The sequence below is a fragment of the Halichoerus grypus genome, chromosome 15 (genome assembly GCF_964656455.1).
Source record: "Halichoerus grypus chromosome 15, mHalGry1.hap1.1, whole genome shotgun sequence".
NCBI lineage: Eukaryota > Metazoa > Chordata > Mammalia > Carnivora > Phocidae > Halichoerus > Halichoerus grypus.
The window spans coordinates 60426331-60451251 of record NC_135726.1 but is presented as its reverse complement, the minus strand read 5'-3'; the positions used below and the strand labels follow the sequence as shown (position 1 = coordinate 60451251).

The following is a 24921-nucleotide window of genomic DNA, read 5'->3' as shown; positions in this document are numbered from 1 at the left end:
TAGATTGAAATGGTGAATTTTTGACAAGAATTCCAGAAAGGTGATGGTTAAGGTGGTGCCTGCCAGGTTTCTCCACTGTCAAGGTAGTTTTCCCCTTTATAATTAAAATATATACCGGAGGACATTCTTTCGGAATCACCTCCTCATCCTTTCCCAGGCTGTGCTGGAGGACCCCAACCCAGCATGCTGGGCCTCAAACCCCGCCTGTGCTACTCGGGGGGTCGCATAATCTGCCCCAACGTTAACGCTGGATGGTGGGAGTAAGAGTGTTATTTTTTTGTTTATATCCGAATTGTTACTGGAATTATTTTATACACATACATACATAAAATTGAGAACAAGTATTTCCTTTCAGAGCATATTTTGTAACTACTTATTACTAATTTTTAATATGTTTTCCATAATGCAATCACTGATTTTTATTAATATTCTATCCAAAATCCTTACTTAGCTGTCTTATTAATTTAAAATTGCGTAGGTTGGGGCGCCTGGGTGGCTCAGTCGGCTAAGCGTGTGCCTTCGGCTCAGGTCATGATCCCGGGGTCCTGGGATCGAGCCCCGCATCGGGCTCCCTGCTCAGCGGGGAGCCTGCTTCTCCCTCTCCCTCTCCCCCTGCTTGTGCTCTCTCACTCTCTCTCCCAAATAAATAAATAAAATCTTAAAAAAAAACTGTGTAGCTTGTTTCGATTAAGTAAATAATTACACTGTCAACGAATACTGAGGTGTACTTACCTGAATTTTAACGTATTTTTCTCAAATAAATTATGGTATAAAATTAAAGTTATTTAAAATTATAAAATATGCCGTAAATAAAAATAAGGCTGTACAATAATGACGGCGTCCGATGAAAACCACAGGAGACAAAAAATTACCCGTGAGTCCCTACTGAGATCAATAAACAATTGGGTGAATAAATAAAAGGGAAAGTAGGGACGGCTCCACCGGGAACTGCCTCCGCCGACCAGCGCGGGTGGGATTAGGGCTGAGAGGCGTGGACGCAGGTCGGGCGGGGACGGGTCTGGAAGCCCCTCCAAGCCCGGCCAGGCGGAGGGCTACGGCCCCGCACGGTCCCGCCAGCGGCTGGAGATCGGAAACACCCGCTTCCACTGTCCGCGGCCGCACAGAGCCGCGGAGCCTCCTGGGACGCACACATCCGGGTCCCGGCGCGCGCACGCGCAGCCGCCCCAAACATGGCCGCCGCCTCGAGCTGTGCCGTTTGCCTGCCAGAGGTGAGTCCCACCGCGCCCCTCGACCTCTCGGTGCCTCGCTTTCCCTCGGGACGGTGATGTGTGTGTGTAGGTGGGTATGCTGAGGCGGGGAGAGGTCCTCCGAATCCTGCGTGGCGTGTGCGGCGCGACCGCGGGCGGGTTTCCCGAGGGGAGTGGGCGCGCCCGGTTCGCAGGGGCGCGGGTCGGCCCGGGGCACGGCTGCCGCGGCGACTAAGGACGCAACCTCTGCCGCGGATGTGGACGCCCCGGAGGGTAAGGACGCCTCAGCTCTCTCCTTCGCGTCACTCGGGTTCCGCGCTCGTGTCCGGCCGGTCCTTTCACAGGGATCGTTTTGCCCCGGCCTGCCGGGTGTCCTCGCCCGGCCGCTGGGGCGAGCCTTGGGTCGACCGCTCTTGGGCTTGATGGTGGGTGGGTCCCCGTCGGCGGGTCTCAGGCCGCAGTGGCCGCGTTGCGCCAGTGGACTGTGCCATTTCCCACGGCGCCCCGCAGGTGTCAGGTCCCGTTTGTTCCCTCCGCCTAATCGCTGCACAGTCAGCTCCTGCTGTTCCCAGCGAGGGCCGCGATTTTCCACCTGTTCAGTGGCTGTTTGATTTTCATATTCCTCGGTGTAGTTCATTTTTTCACCTCTTCCCCCAGTAGTTCATGGAAAAAGTTTTCACACGTATAGAGAAGTTGAAGTCCTTCTGCGGCATTATACCGACCCGTTAACATCTGCTGTGCTTGCTTGATCCCATACATTTTCCTCTGTCCATCTTTTCAACCATTCATTAATTTTGGGGGGGAACATTTAAAGTAAGTTGCGGATTTTACAGAGCTCCCCCCTCAAACACCTTATTATTGTTTTTTGAAGTGTTTTTTTTTTTTTTTAAGATTTTATTTGACAGAGAGAGACACAGCGAGAGAGGGAACACAAGCAGGGGGAGTGGGAGAGGGAGAAGCAGGCTTCCCGCTGAGCAGGGAGCCCGATGCGGGGCTCGATCCCAGGACCCTGGGATCATGACCTGAGCCGAAGGCAGACGCTTAACGACTGAGCCACCCACGCGCCCCCTTTTTGAAGTTTCTGAGGCAAAATTGACTTACAGTGAAATGGTGAAATGCGTAGATCTTAATTGTGCCACTGGATGAGTTTTGACAAATAGAACCCAAAGCTTTATCAAAATTACCATCACCCCAGAAAGGTCTGTTATTCTTTGCCAATAAAAAAAAATTGGGGGGACGCCTGGGTGGCTCAGTTAAGCGTCTGCCTTTGGCTCAGGTCATGATCCCAGGGTCCTGGGATCTAGCCCTGTGTTGGCCTCCCTGCTCAGTGGGGAGCTTGTTTCTCCCTCTGCTTGCTGCTCCCCCTGCTTGTTCTTTCTCTCTCTCTGACAAATAAATAAATAAAATATTTTTAAAAAAAGTCTCACACAGAAAAGTGGGAGGAATAGTTCAGTGAACACTTGTAAAACAATCCAGATTCTCAAGTCACTAACACTTTGTCACATTAGCTTTCCTTTTCTCCCTGCCGCAAATACATGCACATACATTCTCTTTTTACATTTTTATTTTTTAAAGATTTTATTTATTTATTTGACAGACAGAGACACAGCAAGAGAGGGAACACAAGCAGGGGGAGTGGGAGAGGGAGAAGCAGGCTTCCCGCGGAGCAGGGAGCCTGATGTGGGGCTCGAACCCAGGACTCTGGGATCATGACTTGAGCTGAAGTCAGACCCTTAACGACTGAGCCACCCAGGCGCCCCTCTTTTTACATTTTTTTACACATACCCGCCTCCCAAGAGAGTAAAAGGTTTATTACTCACCTAGTAAGACTCCTGGGAGAGTAGGGCAGACTTCACATGGTGATCCAAAAATAGCTTAAGAGAGCAGGAAAAGGAGACTGGCTGGACTTTAATTGTGATTAGAGAGTGGAACTGGATGAGGATGGCCTATCATTTATTGGGGCTTGCATGGTGTGAATGTCCTGCTAAAACCAACGAGAAAGCACCCAGGCTTTCTAGTTAGCTTGCCTACATGTGGGGCAGTAGAAGGGGGAGGCTTGAAAACTGGTCACAGTCATTCATCAAAATGGAGTCACACTTTATCACAGTTGGTAGTCAGGTGGGTGACTTTATTAGGATAGAGCTAAAGTTGGTGGGAAACTATTTTTGTTAAGGAATGCATCACTTAAACAAGTAAAGTACACATTATCATGGGTGGTCCCCAGAAAGGGCAGGAACCAAGTGGAGGGGGTTGGACAGCTGAGGTCTGGCACTGCTGATGTCAAACCTCCAGGCATCCAGCCCAAGTGATCCCCCTGCCAGGTTGTTGAAACTGGGGGATAAAGCCCTTGAGAGGTGAGTGCCTGGGAATCGAATTCTACACAAGTTTGGCACATCCCTATAAAACTTATTTCTCTTGTGAAGTTTTAAGGTATCAGATACATTCTAGGTAGTTTGAACTAGTGGTTCTGACCCCAGCAGACTCAAAGCCCCCCCACCCCCTTTTTTTTTTTTAAAGATTTTATTTATTTATTTGAGAGAGAGAGAATGAGAGACAGAGAGCACGAGCGGGAAGAGGGTCAGAGGGAGAAGCAGACCCCCCGCTGAGCAGGGAGCCCGATGCGGGACTCGATCCCGGGACTCCAGGATCATGACCTGAGCCGAAGGCAGTCACTTAACCAACTGAGCCACCCAGGCGCCCCCCAGCCCCTTTTTTAAAGATTTATTTATTTATTTGAGAGCGCGTGCATGCGTGCGAGTGCACATATGTGTGGGGGAGGGGCAGAGGAGAGAGAATCTCAAGCCAACTCCCTGCACTGAGCATGGAGCCCGAGGTCGGGCTCATCGACTCTGAGATTATGACCCCAGCCGAAACCAAGAATCTGTCGCGCCACCCAGGTGCCCTGCCTCCTTATATATATAAAAAAAAATGGCTTTACTGAGATGTATTTCACATACTATACAAGTCACCGTTTAAGGTATACAATTCATTGTTTTTTAGTATACTCGTTAGGTTGTGCATCCATCGCTGCTATCAATTTTAAAATATTTTCATTATCCCCCAAAACAAAGCCTATGCCCATTAGCAGTCACTCCTCATCTCTTTTATCCCTCCAAGTCCTAGAGAATCATTAATCTACTTTTTGTCTCTATGCATTTGCCTATTGTAGACATTTCATATAAATGGCCATACAATAGATAGTCCTTTTGGGGGCTTCTTGACTTAGCATAATGTTTTCAAGGATCATCTGTGTAGTAGCGTAGCATCTATCAGTACCTAGCTCATTTTTATGAATGAGAAATGTTTCATTGTATGGATATACCTCATTTTGTTTATCAGTTCATCAGTAGATGGACATTTGAGTTGCTTCCACTTTTTGGATATTATGAAGAATGCTTCTGTAAATATTCATGTATGCTTTTTATTTTTGGTGGATGTATGTTTTCATTTCTCTTGGATAACTACCTAGGAGTGGAACTGATTATAGCCATCCTACTGGATGTGAAGTGGTATCTCAATGTGGTATTGATATGCATTTCCCTAATAGTTAATGGTGTTGAGCATCTTTTCGTTGTGCCTATTTGGCCATTTATGTATCTTCTTTGGAGAACTATCAGTTCAGATCCTTTGCCCCTTTATTAAGTGGGTTATTGATCTTTTACTTTTTTTAAAGATTTCATTTATTTATATGACAGAGAGAGGAGAGAGAGAGAGAGAGAGAAAGAACACACAGAGGGAGAGTGAGAGGGAGAAGCCGACTCCACACTGAGCAGAGAGCCCGGGGCTCTGTCCCAGGACCCCGAGATCATGACCTGAGCAAAGGCAGATGCTTAACCGACTGACCCACCCAGGTGCCCCTGATCTTTTATTTTTTTTAAGATTTTATTTGAGAGAGAGAGCAAGAGGAGGGGAGAGGAAGAGGGAGAAGGAAAAGCAGGTTCCCCACTGAGCAGGGAGCCTGACGGTGCTTGATCCCAGGGTCTGAGCCGAAGGCAGACCTTCAACCAACTGAGCCACCTGCATCCTGCGATCGAGCCCCGAGTCGGGCTCCTTGCTCAGCGTGGAGCCTGCTTCTCCCCCCCCCCCCCCCCGCTTGCTGCTCTCGCTCTATCTGCCAAATAAATATATAAAATCTTTAAAGAGAAAAAAGATTCATTTATTCTGGGTACCTGTGCCTTATCAGATATATAATTTGCAAATATTTTATCCTATTCTGTTTTTGTTTTTTTAAGTTTTATTTATTTAAGTAATCTCTACAGCCCATGTTGGGCTCAAACTCATGATCCTGAGATTCAGAGTTGCATCGTCTTCCAACTGAGCCAGCCAGGCACCTCTCCAAAGGTTGTGTGGTTTTTTCTTCTTTTTTCACTTTCTTAGTGAAGTTCTTTGAAGCGCAAATATTTTAATTTTGATTAGTCAGTTTTACCTACTTTTTTTTGGTCACTTGTACTTTTGTGTTGTACCCGTTTCTGAAAATCTATGCCTGTGTTTCTTTTAAGAATTTTATGATTTCAGGGGTACCTGGATGGCTCAGTTGGTTAAACGTCTGCCTTCGGCTCAGGTCATGATTCCAGGGTCCTGGGATCTAGTCCCATGTTGGCCTCCCTGCTCAGTGGGGAGCCTGCTTCTCCCTCCCCCACTACCCCTGCTTGTACTTGCTCTCTCTGTCAAATAAAAATCTAAAAAAAAAAAAAAAAGAATTTTATGATTTCAGCTTTCATGTTTAGGCCTGTGATCTATTTTTTATTTTAAGATTTTATTTATTAGAGAGAGATAGTGACAGAGATAGTGAGAGAGAGCACAAGTGGGGAGGAGAGGGAGAAGCTGGCTCCTGCTGAGCAGGGAGCCTGACGTGGGGCTCGATCCCAGGACCCTGGGATCATGACCTGAGCCGAAGGCAGTTGCCCAGCCGCCTGAGCCACCCAGGCGCCCCTGGCCTGTGATCTGTTTTGAGTTAATTTTTGTGTAATGCTCACTCTTTGTGATCAGTGGTTTGCAGTGTGCCTTTTACCATCCTGGAATATCTATAAAAGGAATTTTATAGATAATATTAAATATCCATGTAACTTAAAAATCCTAAAGTCTTATGTGCATATAAAGAATCAGTAAAAGGAAAGGCAGGGGCCCTGGTTAGCTCAGTGAGTTAACGATCTGCCTTCGGCTCAGGTCATGATCCCAGAGTCCCAGGATTGAGCCCATCATCAGGCTTCCTGCTCAGTGGGGAGTCTGCTGCTCCCTCTCCCTCTGCTCCTCTCCAGCTCATGCTTGCTTGTTCTCTCTCGCTCACTTTCTCAAATAAATAAATAAAATCTTTTTTTAAAAAAGGAAAGGCATTTGTATAAAAATGTATATTTCTATATTTAAATGCTTGGGCACAATACCTTAGCAGACATAGGAAGCAGTCCCGTGCTGAAGGTTTGAGTTAAGACAAACAGGACAGTAAGAAAATACTGCCTTGAGTGAAACTGAATGAGGTGAGGTATATGTGGATGCTGCTGGAACAATGAGGGCTGGAGAAGTGGACCCAGACCAGGTGTATTAAATAGAAAAGGGAGAAAGACAGTACTTTGGTGGAAGCAGGTTCTAAGTACTTATGCAGTAAGGCAACTCAGGCTGTTCGGATGAGCTGGGACTTAGTCACAGGCAAGGGATCAGCCACCCCTTGTGATATCGCCTGGAACAGCATCAGTTTATTACAGAAAACAGTTCTTCAGACCTAAAGTCTCAGCCTGTGCTGGGGCAACATTCAGTGTGTAAAAAAGCTTTGGAGACCACCTTCCCTGGTGACCATGGGAAGAGAAGGACAGGCTGGGGAAAATCCGTAATATTGGGGCTTCAGACAAGTGATATGGTGGATATCTGAGCAAAGGGTCAGAAGAAGAGTGGGGGAGAAATAGGGAACCCCCAAAATACATGAATGGCATCAAGGTGAATTTTTTACAACATATATTTTGTATTATACTACTAAAAGTAGTAGTACATAAGTATGTAGGAGGGCGATAATCAGATATTTATTTGTTTTTTAAGTTTTACTTATTTATGTAATCTCTACACCCAGTGTGGGGCTTGAACTCACAACCCCAAAATCAAGAGTTGAATGCTCTTCTGAGCCAGCCAGGTGCCCCAATCTGAGATATTTTAAAAACAACCTTAATTAACAAAATTCAGTGTGATTCCTATGTTAAATTCCCTAATATTATTTACCGAAAGTCTGTCCTAATGTCCTCCTGTATACTGGTGATCATTTGTTCTTTTTTTTTTTTAAGATTTTATTTACTTATTTATTTTTATTTATTTATTTTTTAAAGATTTTATTTATTTATTTGACAGAGAGAGAGGCAGGAGAGAGGGAACACAAGCAGGGGGAGTGGGAGAGGGAGAAGCAGGCTTTCCGCCGAGCAGGGAGCCCAATGCGGGGCTCGATCCCAGGACCTTGGGATCATGACCTGAGCCGAAGGCAGATGCTTAATGACTGAGCCACCCAGGCGCCCCTAAGATTTTATTTATTTATTAGAGAGAGAGCATGAGAGAGCACAAGCAAGGGGGAGGGGTAGAGGGAGAAGCAGACTCCCTGCCAAGCAGGGAGCCCGATGAGGGACTCGATCCCAGGATTCTGGGATCATGACCTTAGCCAAAAGCAGACACTTAATTGATTGAGCCACCCAGGTGCCCCAGATCGTTCTTTTCCCCCCAGTAATCGCACTGTAGGCCTCAGGGCCTCATTGTCAGAGGGTATAGTTGAAATGGCGAGTTTTTGTCAAGGAGATGAAGAATAGGGAATGAGTCCATAAATTCAGGACAGTATCCTGATTTCTTTTTAGTTTGCTTCTCCTAAATGATTTTTCCTTAATGTCTTGTTAACACATGAAGTATTGTTCTATTCTAAGGTACCCCAGGTTGATACCTGCAGGGATGTTGGTCCGTAGGGTGGTCAAGCATCGTGTGGTGGTCCTGAGCATGGTAGCAAATCTACATCCCCAGCCTGGGCCCTTCAGATGCTAGCTGGTGTTCCCTGCTGCCTGCGTCTTTGTGACAACCTAACACCTCCACAGATTTCGAGATGCTCCCAGTGGAAGTACTACCAAGGTCAAGAGCTCTGGTTCAGGGTGGAAGGGACTTGTCCCCTTATAGGGGACGTATCTGTGCTTAGGATTACTGGCATCATTCTTGAAGGCATAAATTTACTTATTACAGGTTTATTGAGATATAATTCATAATATCATAAGATTCATCCAAAGTCCACAACTCAGGGGTGCCTCAGTCAGTTAAGTGTCTGCCTTTGGCTCAGGTCATGATCCCAGGGTCCTGGGATTGAGCCCCACGTTGTCGGGCTCCCGATTGAGCAGGGAGCCTGCTTCTTCCTCTCCTTCTGCCTGCTGCTCCCCCTGCTTGTGCTCTCTTGCTCTCTCTGTCAAATAAATAAATAAAATCTTTTTTAAAAAGTGCACAATTCAGTGGTTTTTAGTATATTCACAGAGTTTTACAACCATCACCACTGTGTAATTCCAAAATGTTTTTATTAGGCCAACAAGAAACCCCATACCCATTAATAGTCATTCCCCTTTTCTTCCAGCTCCTGGCAACCACTAATTGATGTTCTGTCTATATGTAATTGCTTGTTCTGGACGTTTCATATAAATGAGATCATATACTATGTATTCGCTTATGTCAGAGTTCTTTCATTGAGCATAATGTTTTTAAGGTTCATCTATATTGTTGTACCATGTATTAGTAATTCATTCCTTCTTGTGGCTGAAGAATATTCCATTGTGTAGATTTCTACATTTTGTTTAGCCATTCCTCAGTTGATGGACATTTATTTGAGTTTCCACTTTTTGTTTATTATGAATAGTGCTGCTATTATCTTGTAATTCATGTACAAGTTTATGTGTGGACATATGTTTGCATTTTTCTTGAGTAGATATCTAGGAGTAGAGTTGCTGGGTCACAAAACTATGTGTAACTTTTTTTTTAAGATTTACTTATTTATGTATGTATATATGTATGTACGTAAGGGAGAGAATCCCAAGCAGACTCCGTGTGGACTCAGACATGGGGTTTGATCCCACAGCCCTGAGATCATGACCTGAGCCAGAACCAAGAGTCATTTGCTCAACTAACTGAGCCAGGCAGGCGCCCTGTTTTTGTCTGTTTTTTTTTATTGGCCACACTCATGGTTATGAAGTGGTATCTCACTGTGGTTTTGATTAGCATTTCCCTAATGACAGTGATGATGATCATCTTTTCATGTGCTTATTGGCCATCTGTATGTCTTTGGAGAAATGTCTGTTCACATCCATTGCCTACTTTTAAAATTTGGGTTGTTCTGTTACTGAGTTGTAAGAGTGTTTTGTATCTTCTGTGTAGGAGTCCTTTATAGACATATGCTTTGTAAATATTTTCTCCCATTTGATGGGTTGTCATTTCACTTTCTTAGTGGTATCTAACTCTTACTGCAATCAAGGAAATAGCTATTATAGATTGAACAGATGTTCCCTTTGCTTTTCAAGGCCCGTTCTCCATGTCCCAAGACAGTCATGATCACAGCTTTGGTAGGTGTCTTGCCAGGGCATTACTTCCAGAATATTTGTGTCTAAAAATCTCCCCAAGTGGTATCACGGTGTATATATGTCTGACTCATTTCTTTTAAGTACACACGTGCATCCTTCCCCTACAGACCTGTATGAAGATGCTCTCTCTATCTTGTCTTCACAGAATAACCACAGGCCATCCAGGCCCCAGTGTACTCAGAAGTCCCAGTATGGGAAACATGCAGTATGGTGGCAGGGCAGCCTTAGGAACTGCCCTGTAGGTGTAGGTGAGGAACTCCTAATGTTCAGGAGTGAAATCCTGGCATGTGGTCCTCCTGACCAGCTAGCCCGTCCATATGATGTTGAATGCTGTGGATGGAGCAGGCTTCTGGGTCTTGGTCTTGGCTTCAAAGTGAACAAATCTGATGTTTTCACATTAGGTGTGATGTTTACCTTGATTCCTTGTGTCCCTAATCGTTAAGAATTTTCATCAAGAATTGGAGCTTTCCTTAAAGCACTTTCTGAATTTACTGACACAGGCTAAAGGGTCTACTACGTGAATCTGAGAGCAGTTTGGTCATGAGTCTGGGTGAGATTTCCTCAAATTACTTTCTTAACTTATTGGGACAGGGTGTAGGGGACTATTTTTTACTTTTATCTGAAAATAATGGCGAATTGCATCAATAGACATTTTAATATTTTACAATTCTTACGTTCTTAGGATAAATCCAATGTTACCATTTTGGTAACTTTCTTCTGTTTCTTAGTTAAATACCCTTTTCATAACTGATACCACTAATGTGTGCCTCCTCTTTTTGGGGACTCACTCTTGTCAAAATACGTCTTTCGTTAGTCTTTTCAAATAACAGACTTGGTTTTCTTTATCTTCTTGGATGTTCTTTATTTTGTTCTTTAATTTCTGCTGTTACCTTTATTACCACCTTCCTTCTGCTTCCTTTTGGCTTACTCCTTACTTCTTTCCCTTAAGTCTTGAACCGTGACTCATTAACCTTCAGTCTTCTTCTTCTTCTTTTTTTTTTTTAACATAAGCATCAAAGGCCAACATTTTCTGAGGAACTGTGTTAGCTGCATCCTCATTTGCCACATGTTGTGAGATATACCATTTCCATTTTTCAGTTTGATTCTAGGTGTTTTTCTAATTTCTGTTGAGATTTCCCTTTGAACTCTGAATTCCTGAGAAATAGGTTTTTGTTTTTCCCAATAAATAGAAGTTTGTTTTACTTAATGTTTTTCTTGTATTTGGTTTTCTTTCTGCTACTGGTTCTTAACGTGACCACATTTCTAGTTAAGAGGCTATGGTCTAGGGCGCCTGGGGGGCTCAGTCGTTTAAGCGTCTGCCTTCACCTCAGGTCATAATCCCAGGGTCATGGGATTGAACCCCTCATCAGGCTCCCTGCTCAAAGGGGAGTTTTCTTCTCCCTCTCCCTCTGCTTCCCCCCGCACACTTGTGCTCTCTCTCTCTTTCTCGCTCACTCTCAAATAAGAATCTTAAAAAAAACAAAAAGGCTGTGTGGCCTGTGTCATACTGTGGTCTGGTCTTGGTTGAACTTGTTCTTTGGCCTGGTTTATTGTCAGTGTCAGCAAAGGTTCCACGTGCACTCAGAAAGCTTTGTTTGGCTTTAGTTGTTGTTATGGCTCTTCATCCAACTGTTGGATCAGGCTAGTTAATTACATTCTCTCCTGCTTCTCTATCAGTTTTTCTGAATTTTCATTTCTGAATGAGGTTCATTAAAAGCTCCCAGTACAGTTGAATTTGCTGATTCTGATTTACAGTCCTGGCTGACATTTTTCTGTTTTGAGGCATGCTGTTAATACAGACATTTTTGCCATTGTTCTGTTGCCCTGTTATACTTCAAGTTTATCATTGGTTGGCAAAGAACCATAAAATCTTTGGTTAGCTTTTGTCTCTTCCAAACTTTTGCTTTTGTCTTCTCTTTGCTTTTGCTTTAGGTGTGTCTGTTGCATACACATGTTTTCGTGTGGGGCTCGATCCCAGGACCCTGGGATCATGACCTGAAGCCAAAGGCAGACGCTTAACGACTGAGCCACCCAGGTGCCCCCCACCACAGCACTTTAAAAAAAACCCTTCCATTATTTTCAGGTAGATATTTTTGCTATCAAGTGATCCGTCATGATAGTTTTTACTCCTTCACCAGTGTTCTGTCTTCTCTCTGTTGGTCTTTAAGAATGTCTCCTTAGGTATAGATTGATACCCATTTATGCTTGGGCTCATGTTTTCTGAGTCTGAGATGCCTACAGGTGGAATTGCTGGATAGTGGAATGTGCCCATTTTATGTTTTGGTGCTGCTACCATATTATACTGAGTGGACTGACCACTTTACATGCCCACTAATACTCTTCTTCCATGAGGTGCCTAAGTTTTGTATTCTCATGCCTTGTTTTATTTTTACTCATATGAAAAGTGTACATTTTGTCTTCTTAACGTTTCAGTTTGTAATTTTCTGAATGATGGTGAGAATGAGCAGATACTCATGTTTTCAGGATATTTGTATTTTTTATGAAGTGCCTTTTTGTGTCCCTTTCCCCCTTTTTTTGTGCTATTCTGTAAGAATTCTTTCTAGATCTTGGGCACTGTTCCTTTTTCTCTTTTATATTTTATGATATTATTTCTTCATTTGCCACCTGTGTTTTGGTTCTTACTGTGTTTTTGTTTGGAAATTTAAAATGTTGATATTAAATTTGTTAATCCTTATCTGTATGGTTTTTGTTTGTTGATCATGAAGGTGTCCTACATAATTTAAACTTTGATTTTATGTTGGGGTTTTTCTCCATCTAGAGTTTTTTTTTAAAAATATTTCTTTCTGAGATAAGGATCTAATTTCATTTTGCTTAAAAGAAATGAGGAACCAGTTGTCTTGATATCATGAAGTCAAAGGGGTAGGGGGTGGTTAGAGGAAGATCAATAATGGTGGAGACACTGGCAGCCACTTACAGAATGCTGTCCATTCCCCAGGTCAGAGGCAGCATCAGACATGATCTAACTCTCATAGTAACCTTGCAGAGTGGTCATTGACAGATCCAGGACTTTCAGAACTTCTCGGTCATCAAGTTTGTGCTTTGCTCCATCCATGAAGACAGAACTCTGACTACAAAGCTGGGGTGAAAAGTGCTTGTTCAGCACTGTCATAAGCACATGATGAAGTTGGGGCTTTGAAGATGTGTATTGATTGTTGATATGGGCAGTGGGTGGTAGGGACTAGCACACAATAGCCAAGATGGTGTTCCACTCTGTGAGCAGTGACACCTGGCTTCTGGTCTCCACATCTCAGTTTCATTCTTTTGGTGATATTTGTCTGTAGTGTTCTGGGCTCCATCCCTTGACTCTCACTTTACCTTCCCCTTGTACAGATGTTAATTTGAAAAAGTCAAAAAACCCACAAATGTAAATTGGTTCAGCCACTGTCTAAAACAGTATGGAGTTTCCTCAAAAAATTTAAAAATAAAAATGCCACATGATGTAGTAATTCCACTACTGGGTATTTACCTCCAAAAAGGGAACAAAACGCTAATTGAAAAAGATGTATGCCCTCCTGTTCATTGCAACATTATTTATAATAGCCAAGATATGGAAGCAACCCAAGTGCCCATCGACAGATGAATGGATAAAGATGTGGTGTATCTACAATGGAATGTTACGCAGGCATAAAAAAGGATGAGGCTTTGCCGTTTGTGACAACATGGGTGTATCTAGAGGGTGTTATGCTAAGTGAAATAAGTCAAGCAGAGAAAGACAAATACCATATGATTTCACTTTGGGGAATCTAAAAAACAAATGAACAAACAGAAAGTAGAAACAGATCCATAAATAAAGAGATCAAACTGATGGTGGACAGAGGGGAGGGGTGGGGGGATGGGTAAAATGGGTGAAGGGGATTGAGGCACAGGCTTCTAGGTATGACATGAATAAGTCATGGGGATTAAAGGTACATTACAGGGAGTATACTCAGTGGTATTGTAGTAGTGTTATATGGTGACAGATGGGGGCTATGCTTGCACTGAGTTTAGCATAACATATAGACTTGTCAAATCACTATGTCTTACACTTGAAACTAATGTAACATTGTGTGTCAAATATATTCCAATAAAAAAATAAGCTGGGGAAAAATTAATAAAAAAACGTAAAAATACGGATCCATACATCTGGCCTGTCATAAATTTTTATTCCTCTTCCAGTTATAGCTTTATGTACTTAAGTCTGTCTTTTTCATTGTTTATTTTTCAGCTTGAAACATGAGATTGAAAATGAGAGAATATTTCTGAAGAACCATCCTGTGACGTGGAAATGGAAGGATTTACGAGAGAGGGCTCCCATCTTTCCATTCTAGGTGATAATTGGGACTGTAAGAACCAGGAGGGACATTTGAGACAATCAGGTTTAACTCAGGAGAAACCAGGGGCTCAGGAAGCAATTTGTGAATATTCTGGACTTGAAGAGCATTTGAGTGCAAGCTCAGACCTTCTGCCATCTAAGAGAGTACCTGCAAACGGTTTTCATATATGTGACTCAGATAGTAAAAGTTTGGATTGTGACCCAGCTTTACACAGTTGTCAGAAAAATTACGGCGCTAAGAGAAGTGGTGACGGTGACTCATGTGGAAAAGCCTTCAACCATTCTGTGGAAGTTTTTCAACTTGGAAGAGATCAAATGAGAGAGAAACCCTATAAATACACGGAAAGTGTTAAATCTTTCAACCATTTTACCCCTCTTGGTGAGCAAAAAATAGCAAAAAGAGGAAAGAAAGTGTATGAAGGTAAGGACTTTGGGGACATCTTCACCCTGAGTTCATCTCTTAATGAAAACAGGAAGGGTCACCTTGGAGAGAAACTGTATAAATGCACTGAATGTGGCAAATGCTTCAAACGGAACTCCTCTCTCGTGTTGCATCACCGAACTCACACTGGAGAGAAACCTTATACTTGTAACGAATGTGGAAAATCGTTTTCCAAGAACTACAACCTGATTGTGCATCAAAGAATCCATACAGGAGAGAGGCCCTATAAATGCAGTAAATGTGGGAAAGCCTTCAGTGATGGGTCAGCTCTCACACAACACCAGAGAATTCACACTGGTGAGAAACCTTACGAATGTCTAGAGTGTGGGAAAACCTTCAACCGAAATTCATCTCTGATTTTGCATCAAAGAACTCATACAGGAGAAAAACCATATAGGTGTAATGAGTGTGGGAAACCTTTTACCGACATCTCCCATCTCACTGTGCATCTCAGAATCCACACCGGGGAGAAGCCCTATGAATGTAGCAAATGTGGAAAGGCTTTCCGGGATGGCTCATACCTTACCCAACATGAGAGGACTCACACTGGAGAGAAGCCCTTTGAATGTGTGGAGTGCGGGAAATCCTTCAACCGAAATTCTCACCTCATTGTACATCAAAAAATCCACTCTGGGGAGAAACCCTACGAATGTAAAGAGTGTGGGAAAACCTTCATTGAGAGTGCTTACCTCATCCGGCACCAGAGGATTCATACTGGTGAGAAGCCCTATGGCTGTAACCAGTGTCAGAAACTTTTTAGGAACATTGCTGGCCTTATCCGGCACCAGAGGACTCATACTGGTGAGAAGCCCTATGAGTGTAATCAGTGTGGCAAAGCTTTCAGGGATAGCTCCTGTCTGACCAAGCACCAGAGAATTCACACAAAGGAGACCCCATACCAGTGTCCTGAATGTGGAAAGTCATTCAAGCAGAACTCTCACCTGGCGGTACATCAGAGACTCCACAACAGGGAGGGCCCCAGCCAGTGTCCTCAGTGTGGAAAAACATTCAGAAGGAGCTCGTCCCTCATCCGACATCAGAGAACACACTCTGGAGAGCAACCCATGGAAACATAATGAATGTGGGCCACATTTGTCCCCTGACTTGGTCTCAAAAAGCTGTGTGAAGGAGGAATGTCTTCAGGGGTGACTTTTCCCTATCAGCGGAAAAGAGTTCTTTAAGCTATCCAGTGAATTGATGAATGTGAGGCATTCCTTAGCCATACTATTAAATCTAAACAATAAGGAACTCCTGGGGCAAACAGGATGGTAATAAATGTGGAAAAGGCTTCAGGAATGATGCAGCCAATACCCAGTGTGATAGCGCACACACTGGAATAAAATCTGTGAATGTCAAGAAGGTAATTCCCTGGAGAGGCATCAGAGTGCTTAAACAGTAAAGAACCTGTGAATGTATTCAGTAAGTAATTGGTATGTGGAATCCTTTAATAAGGAATGTCTGCCTTGTACATAAGCAAACTCTTACTAGGATCAAGTGTAATCAGTGGGAAAAGCTTTTGGCAGCTCTTACTGTCTACTCTGTGTCAGCGAAGACGTCCTGGTGATAGACTGCACACAGTTTTCCACCCCTTGGCAACCACAGAATTGTAGTTAGATTTTGCTTTTTGTATGTCTGCCTATGTTACAATCCTGTCGGATGCTGAAGATTTGTTTCAGAATGGGCAGCCGGATGAGGACGTTGCTTGAGAATGAACGATGAAATTGTCCCTGTTAAGACTGAAGCCGGCTCGTACTAAGATGGAAAGGGCTGCTGTTGAGAAATGTGATGCGTTACTTCAGTTGTGGAAATGAGTTCCTGTGATTGTTATCACCTCCCCCCATTGTTCATCTAGGACATTTCTAATTTGTTTTATGCAGTCATGCTGAGCCATAATTATGAAGGTTTTGTTACCATGTTGAAAATGCTTATAATATGGCAGGCAACAACAACAATAAAAGAGGCGTAAAATAGAAGACTTGCTGTTACTCCAGCCATGTAGAGGTATGTGCACGTATGGATGTAGATTGGATGTTGGTCATGGAGAAATAAACGTGGTTTTCTTAGGGGCCTACAAATGTGTACAGTTTTTTTTCTCTATTATAAGCCATACATTGTTGCTGTAATAATTTGATAAGGAATAGAAAGAGGAAGCCAGAGTGAGGCCAATTTTGGGTTTCTTTGGACCTTTTTTTACCAGAAGGAGCTAGGTCAGGGTCACAGGGTAACTTTAAGCCCAGATGGGGAACATCCAGGAAGAAGTTTCTCTCGAGTGAGAGCATCTGATGGCCCAGGGCATAAGAATAATTTCCTTCTTTGGGACTTGGAGGTGTCATTGTGAGGAGAGGATGGGTCTCAGAAAATGTAGAGTAGGAGGCTACAGAGAGGTCTAGGATGATCTCAGAACATCCCACCTGTGGAAATAACAGTGCCGGCCACGTGAGAGCTGCTTAGGCTGGATGGCCTGGCCTCAGAGCCCTGGGAGAGTCACTGAATCAAGGCTGTGAGGTAATCAAGTGTTTTTTTAAGCTGCTAAGTTTGTGGTAATTTGTTATGGCAGCAATAGAAAACTAACACAAGCAGGGCGCCTGGGTGGCTCAGTTGGTTGAGCATCTGCCTTCGGCTCGGGTCATGATCCCAGGGTCCTGGGATGGAGCCCCGCATCGGGCTCCCTGCTCAGCGGGAAGCCTGCTTCTCCCCCTCCCTTTGCCCCTCCCCCTGCTTGTGCTCTCTCCTCTCAAATAAATAGTCTTTAAAGAAAAACTAACACAAGCATTATAGAAAATTATCACCTGCCCTTTTTCTCTCTTCTTGTGCTCTTTTTGCTTGCTCCTTCCTGAGACTCCAACAGGGCCACTGCCAATTTACACTTCCCTTCTAGACTAGTGAGGAAAAGGAGCTCCTTCGGGCAGTGTAGAAGGAAGACTCTTCATTTGCGTTGGAGATACTGCACCTGGGTGCAGTAGGGCCAACAGCTGAACTTGTGAGATCAGTGGACTGTGAGGAGTCTGATGCCTCACCCCTTAAAGCCCTGCCCGACTCATGGCCAATATGACTGTTTTTGTTTTGTTTTTATAGATTTTATTTGAGAGAAAGAGAGGGAGAGAGAGAGCACAAGTAGGGGGGAGAGGGAGAAGCAGGCTCCCAGCTGAGCAGGGAGCCCGGTGGGGCTCCATCCCAGGACCCTGGGATCATGACCCGAGCCGAAGGCAGGTCCTTAACCGACAGGGCCACCCAAGCGCCCCTATATGACTAGTTTTAGCCATATGTGCAGACCCAAGACCTCCTTCATCCTCCCACAGGCTGGGTTGCAATTCTTTAATACAACAATCAGCAATTCCTGTTGGAAGGCTCAATAATGGCCTTCAGATCTTGCAATGTGGAGATGATCCTGGGTTATCTGGTGGGGGCAATGTCATCCCAGGGGTACATGCGGGGTCAGAGTCAGAGGAGAGGTGATGGAACCAGAAGTTAGATCAATGCATTTCAAGATGGGAGAGGTGTTATGAGGCAAGGAATGTGGGTAGCTTCTAGAAGGTGGGAAAGGCAGGGAAATTAATTCTCCATGTACATCCTCCAGAAGGAACCAGCCCTGCTGACACCTTGTTATCCTGGTGAAAGTGATTTTGGACTTCAGGCTTCCAGAACTGTAAGAGAATAAATGTGTGTATTTTTAAGGCACCAAGCTTGTGGTAACTTGTTACAGCAGCCGTAGGAAACGAACACACTTCCCTCTCTAGTTCTTGTAGACCTTTAACCTTCCCTGCTCCTGTTTGGTGAGGTATTCAGTGTCTGTTGGCTTTCCCGCAAGTTAATAAACACGGATTAAAAAAACAAAAAACCTCCGGTGGTGTCTGTCTACTTTGAGAGTAGGCATGGCTGCTCAGCCAGGTGCCCCTTGGGCATCCACACAGCCCTGTCAGAGCTAGTCTGGAAAATTAAGTCCAATTAAGGAACAGCTATTCCTTAGTGAAAGGAAATTTAAGAAAAGTTAAGGAAAAGATGCTGCTTACCTCTTTTTACACCTCCTGTCCACTAGTTTGGCTGAGGGGAAAGGCAACTTTCAGCATCCTAAAAGAAGTCCATAGCCTAAGAATGTGTGTGGGAGGTCCAGATGTGCTAATTCCATATGGAGACATGGGATGTTCATGATGGTTGCCACCATGTTTCTAGTTTCCATTAATCCACACCTGTCTTTGTATTCATTAATGTGTAATATTTCAAAGGAAAGGAAGAGGGGGGCCTGGGTGGCTCAGTCGTTAAGCATCTGCCTTCGGCTCAGGTCATGATCCCGGGGTCCTGGGATCGAGCCCCACATCGGGCTTCCTGCTCCACGGGAAGCCTGCTTCTCCCTCTCCCACTCCCACTCCCCCTGCTTGTGTTCCCTCTCTCTGTGTCTGTCTCTGTCAAATAAATAAATAAAATCTTAAAGAAAGGGGGCCTGGACTTTTGTAGAGTCAGATAAAAAAGGGAGTCATCCGTGAGTCTTACGGGAGACATGAGGAAGGATGGAGTAATTGAGGAAGTGTGGAGCCCCTGTCTATCTGGGTCTTACTTGGAATATGTGAGAGCAGGTGGGCTTTTGCATTTCTTGGAACACAGGGGGGTGAGGGAATTTCTCCAGGAGCCCAGGTCTGAAATATAGTTCAAAATTGTCTGTATATGTCTTAGTCTATTCAGGCTGCCATAACAAACTGAAATAGACTGAGTGGCTTAAAGAACACTTACTTCTCATAGTTCTGGAGACTGGGAAGTGCAAAATTAAGGCACTGGCAGATTTGGTGTCTGGTGAGAGAGTGCCTGCCTCCTTGTTCACAGATTAGTTGTCTTCTCACTGTGTCCTCATGGTGGAAAGGGTGAGAGAGTTCTCAGGGGTGTCTTATAAGGGCATTAATCCTATTCGTGTGGGCTCCACCCTCAGATCTAATCACCTCCCAGAGGCCCCACCTCCAAATACCAGCCCATTGTGGGTTAGGAGTTCAATATGAGTTTGGGCAAGGCACAAACATTCAGTCTCTAACAGGTTTTCATTTCTCTTGGGTAAATACCTAGGTGTGCAATTGCTGGGTCATATGGTGTCTATTTTGAACTTTGTGCGAAACTGCAAAGTTCCTTTCCAAAGTGGTGGTGCATTTTGCTTTCCCACAGTAACAGTCGAGACTTTCTGTTGATCTGTATCCTTGCCAACGCTTGAAATGTCAATTTTATTCTTATTTTTGTCATTCTGAATTGTAACCTTAAAGCAGTACTTTTGGGTCCCCTGCATGGCGCAGTTGGTTGGGCATCTGACCCTTGGTTTCTGGTCAGGTTGTGATCTTGGGGTCGTGGGATCAAGCCCCATGTCGGGCTCCAAGCACAGCAGGGAGTCTACTGGGGTTTCTCCCTGTCCCTCTGCCCCTTCCTGTGCTCGCTTGCGTGCGTGCGCGCGTGCTCCGTCTCTCAAATAAATAAATCTTTTTTTAAAAAAAGCAGTATTTTTTTTTTAAGATTTTATTTATTTACTTGACAGGGACAGCAAGAGAGGGAACATAAGTCGGGGGAGCAGGAAAGGGAGAAGCAGGCTTCCCGCTGAGCAGGGAGCCCCATGCGGGGCTCGATCCCAGGACCCTGACATCATGACCTGAGCTGAAGGCAGACACTTAATGACTGAGCCACCCAGGCACCCCCAAAAAAGCAGCACTTCTGATGGTTTGTTGTATCAGTCAGCTTAAGGTAAGTTATGCTGCATTAACAAATGGCAGCAAAAATCTTATGGGCTTGTAATGCCAGTGCTCTACTCCATGTTGCCTTCACTCGGGTGGGGAGCAGCCTCTCTTCCTGCTGCATCGCTGATCTCATGGTAGAGGGAAAGGAGGACGGGTGGACTCATGTAGGGACTCTGAAAGCTCATTAATGGCACCTGCACTTCCACTCCCTTTCCTTGTCAAAGCAAGTCCATAACCAAGCCTGAAGTCACTGGGGCAGGGATGTGTAATCCTTACTGGGGGAGAGGCAGCAAATATCTTTAACCATAATACGGGTTATCTCAGTTACATTACATCATCATGTCTTTGGCCTGGCAATGTGTGGGTTTTTTGTTGTTGTTGTTTTAAGTAGGCTCTATGCTGGGGCTTGAATTCACAACCCTGAAATCAAGACCTGAGCTGAGGGGCACCCGGGTGGCTCGGTTGGGTGTCCAACTCTTGATTTCGGTTCAGGTCATGATCTCGGGGTCCTGAGATCGAGCCCTGAATCGGGCTCTGAGCTCAGCTTGGAGTCTGCTTGTCCTTCTCCCTCTGCTCTCCCTGCTGTGATTCCTCACTTTCTCTCTCAAATAAATAAAATCTTAAATAAAAAACAGACCTGAGGTGAGATCAACCAGCTGAGCCACGCAGGTGCCCCATGGCCGGCAATGTTTTAATTGAAGCTACTGTCACCTCCCTGGCCCCTTCCCATATTCCCCTTAGTTACTCTGTTCCAGTCTCAGTGGCCTCCCTGGTATTCCTCAAATGCCAGGCATGTTATTTCAGGGCCTCTGCAATCACTTGACTTTGTGGGGATCCTCTTCCCCCAATACCTTTGGGATCACTTCGTCACCTACAATTCATTACTCAGACATCACTTTTCAGTGAGTCCTTTCCTGACTTTTCTATTTAAGAGAGACTGCCCCTGCCCAACACACACTCACTCCCCCATCCTCGTTCCCTGCTTTATGTGTCTCCAAGGCATTGACTGCCAGCTGATTGACACATGATGCGTTGTACTTATGTCTCTCCTGCTGTCGTGTAAACATCTTGTTTTGGTTTCTGTTGTGTCCCTGGCCTTTAGAATGCTGCAGCAGATGCCCAGTGTTTGTTGAACTAAGTTCGATGGAGGTGAGCCAGCACTAGTGAACAGTGGGCAGCCATATCCCGGGTGCATATCTTTGTGGTTTCCTGTTTCTAAAGTAAGTCTTCCTCACTGAAAAAAAAAATGCTTGGGATATACAGAAAAATACGAAACTAAGAAATTGCATCCAGAATCTCCCTTGTTACCAGCAATCATTATTAGTATCTTGGAATATGCCTTCCAATTCATTCAAGTCAGCAAATATTTGGTGAATATCTTTATTCAATTACTCATATTTGGGGAGCAATCATTAATATCTTGGAATATATCTTCCAGTTCATTCAAATCAACACATTTGGTGAGTATCTCACTTGTTGGCACATTATCCCCTGTGAAAGACAACAACATGTCCATCCTCATGGAGCTGTCCAGCTAGAGAGCAAGATGGGCATGCATTTATCAAACAATCATGAAAACATCAGTGTGAGCTGTAAGAGGAGGAGAGGTTAACCAAGGGAGGGAAGACTGCCTCACAGAGAGCAGTATGTACTGATGCAGCAGGGAATGTAGGGGCATCAGAGAGGAAGAGATGAGGGGAGCCGGCAGGACGAGGTAGGCAAGAGCCTTGTAGAACTGATTATGTTAAGTGAACGCTCAGAATGGTGACCGAAGAAGCAACTGGTCATGGGAAAAACGGGAAGGAGGCAGCCAGATGAAGAAGAAATGGCTTAGGAGGGAGGAGGGAAGCCACGGTGTGTGGTGATGTTATGGACCAAGAGAGAACAGGATTTAGGGAGGAGAGACTCCCTCTACCTGTTAAATACCAGGGAGGGGCAACAAAGCCATTGGAATCCCTTCATGGGAAACAATTGGGGAAATTGCCTCACTGGAGAAAAGGTGGGTGTGGGGTATGAGGCTGCCTTTGCCAAATAAAAAATCCACATTTACAAGGGCAACACTTGAGACCCCAAAAGATAAACAGATTGAGAGTGTGTATAACTATGTCCCAGGAGAAAAAAATAGCAAAGACATAAGTAAATGGACATCTAAGCTTATAGTGACCAAAGGAATTTAACTGAATCAGTCGTCATTTCTGGTAAAATAGATTAAACAACATTCAAGTGAAAAAAAAAAAAGTTAGGAGCGCCTGGGTGGCTCAGTCGGTTAAGTGTCTGCCTTTGGCTCAGGTCGTGATCCCCAGGGTCCTGGGTTCGAGACCCCCTTTCGGCTCCCTCCTCATGGGGAGCTTGCTTTTCCCTCCTTCTCCCAGCCCCTGGCAGCCACTAATCTACTTTCTGTCTCCACAGATTTGACTACTCTGGACATTTCATATAAATGGAATCATAAAATACGTGGTCCTCTTTGACTTACTTCATTTAGCATTATGTTGTCAGTGTTCAGCCATGTTGAATCATGTGTCAGCACTTCATTCTTTACATGATTGAATAATAATCCATTGTGTGGATATATCACCTTTTGTTTATCCATTCATTCGTCAACAGACATGGTTGGTTTCCACTTCTTGGCTATTATGGATAATGCTACTATGATCCTTCATGTACAAGTTTTTGTGTGGATTTATGCTTTCAACACTCTTGACTAGATAACTATGGATTGGAACTGCTGGGTTACATGGTAACTCTCTGTTTAAGCTTTTGAGGGATTGCCAAACTTGTTCACAACTGTACCATTTTAGATTCCCACCAACAGTGTATAAGTGTTCTGATTTCTCCACATTCTTTTCAATGCTTTTTATTGTCTTTTAGATTATAGATATCCTAGTGGGTATGAAGTAATATCTTCTGGTTTTGCAAGCATTTTAAATAGTTAAAATCCAGTGATCATATCTCACTATACCATCAGGGGTTAGCAAACTTTTTTGTAAAGGGTAAGATAATATTTTAGGCTTTGCACATCATATGGTCTCTGCTACAAGTACTAAACTCAACTGTTGTAGTGTGAAAGCAGCTACAGACAATTTGTAAGCAACTGAGCATGGTTGCATTCCAGTACAATTTTATTCATGGATTTTGAAATTTGAATTTCATATAATTTTCATGTGCCATGAATACTATTATTTTTATTTTTTTCAACATTCAAAGATATAAAAACCATCCTTAACCAACCATACAGAAACAGGTGGATTTACCGTGGTTTGCTGACCCCTACTATCCACAAAAATCAGTTCCTGAGGATTGTAGCTCTAGATGTGAAAGGCAAAACGATAGAGTTCAGATGAAAATACAGAACATCTTTGTGATCTTGGCATAGGCAAACGTTTCTTAACCAAACCAAGGTTAATTGATAAGCCTGTCTACGTTAAAATTAAGAACTGTGTTCATTAGGAAGCAGTATTATGCAAGTGGAAAGGCAAGCGACAGACTAGGGGAAGGTAATTGTCGCTCATAGACGCAAGAAAGGACTGATACACAAAACAGATAAAGAACTCGGCGTCTCAATAAGAAAGAAAATGCAGTGGAGAAGTTGGCAAATGATTGGGAACGAGCCCTCACGAACGCCCCACCGCGTCCCCGCGGCCGGAGAAGCCCCGTCTGGGAACCCGGAGGCGCGCGTTTGCGCACGATCGGCCCGCGCCCACGTCCCCGCTCCGGCGGCCCGAGCGGTGAGGACCCTCCTCCGGCTTGGTGTCCCGCCCGGGTGGGCCCGCGGAGGCCAGGACCTGGCGGTGGGGGACGGCGCGGGGCTGAGGGCGAGGCGCTGACCCCTCCGGTGTCCTGGCCCTGGAGGTGCAGACCCCGCTCTCCTGGCCCTGGAGGTGCAGACCCCGCTCTCCTTGCGCGCCCGGTCGGTGCGGACCCCTCTCCCCCTGCCCTCCCGCGCGGGGGCCCCTTTCCTTCTCGCTAGCGCGGAGCGCCCCGGCCCCGCAACCGCCGCCCCGCGTTCCAGCGCCTGGCAGGTGCGCGCCTCCCCCTTGCCCTCGCCCGTCTGGGTGGCGCCCCTCTCCTCCTCTCCCGCCTCGCAAGCTTTGGGCTGGCACGGCCTTCTGTTTCCCGGGTCCCTGCCCAAGGCGTCTTCCTCCCCCTCGCCTTCCACAGGCCGGTTTCCCACACTGCGTCTTTGGGGTGCCTGTTAATGTTTCTGTCCTTCCCCATCCACTGAATTCGCTCTCCCGTCTTTCTGTTTTGTTTGTTTTTTTAAGATTCTATTTATTTATTTGAGAGAGACAGAGAGTGAGCAGGAGGGTGAGAGTAGCAGAGCGAGAGGGAGAAGCAGGCTCCCGGCCGAGCAGGGACCCCGATGCGGGGCTCCATCCCAGGACCCCGCGATCATGACCTGAGCCCAAGGCACACGCTTAACCCACTGAGCCACCCAGGCGCCCCAGGCCCTCCCAGTGTTCACCCCCACCCCCAATCCCTGGTAGTGGACCGGGTTGCCCCTCCCCACAGGACGCTAATGCCACGGGGCGACAGTCACCTCAGACTCTGGAGTCCTCAGCTGAGCCTCTGGTCTCCCCCAAACCCAGTCCTTCCAGTCTCTGTAAATGGCGACTCCTTTTTCTGCCCACAGGCCTCAAGGTCCACCTTGACCTTTCTCTTTCCCCAA

The 24921-nt window shown here is 45.0% G+C and overlaps 1 protein-coding gene across 7 annotated transcripts; it reads left to right on the top strand.

The window, feature by feature from the left end:
* The first annotated feature begins 1108 nt into the window (after window positions 1-1108).
* On the top strand, window positions 1109-22829 carry LOC118533239 (uncharacterized). Of its 7 annotated transcripts, none has more exons than XR_013444196.1 (5): window positions 1109-1229; window positions 14004-16554; window positions 18131-18199; window positions 20060-20262; window positions 21358-22829. XR_013444196.1 is itself a non-coding variant. In XM_036088415.2 (2 exons), the coding sequence occupies exon 2, from the start codon at window positions 14064-14066 to the stop codon at window positions 15627-15629; it is 1566 nt and encodes a 521-aa protein (XP_035944308.1). In that variant the 5' UTR covers window positions 1109-1229; window positions 14004-14063; the 3' UTR covers window positions 15630-16628. The 7 variants fall into 7 exon arrangements, 4 of the variants coding, with proteins under 4 accessions (XP_035944308.1, XP_035944309.1, XP_077919046.1 ...); XR_013444195.1 differs by having other exon boundaries at window positions 18131-18213; XR_013444194.1 differs by lacking the exon at window positions 18131-18199.
* Window positions 22830-24921: the final 2092 nt, after the last annotated feature.

Excerpts from the sequence above, each read along its gene's own strand:
- LOC118533239 (XM_036088415.2), top strand. The coding sequence starts at position 14,064 with ATGGAAGGATTTACGAGAGAGGGCTCCCATCTTTCCATTCTAGGTGAT.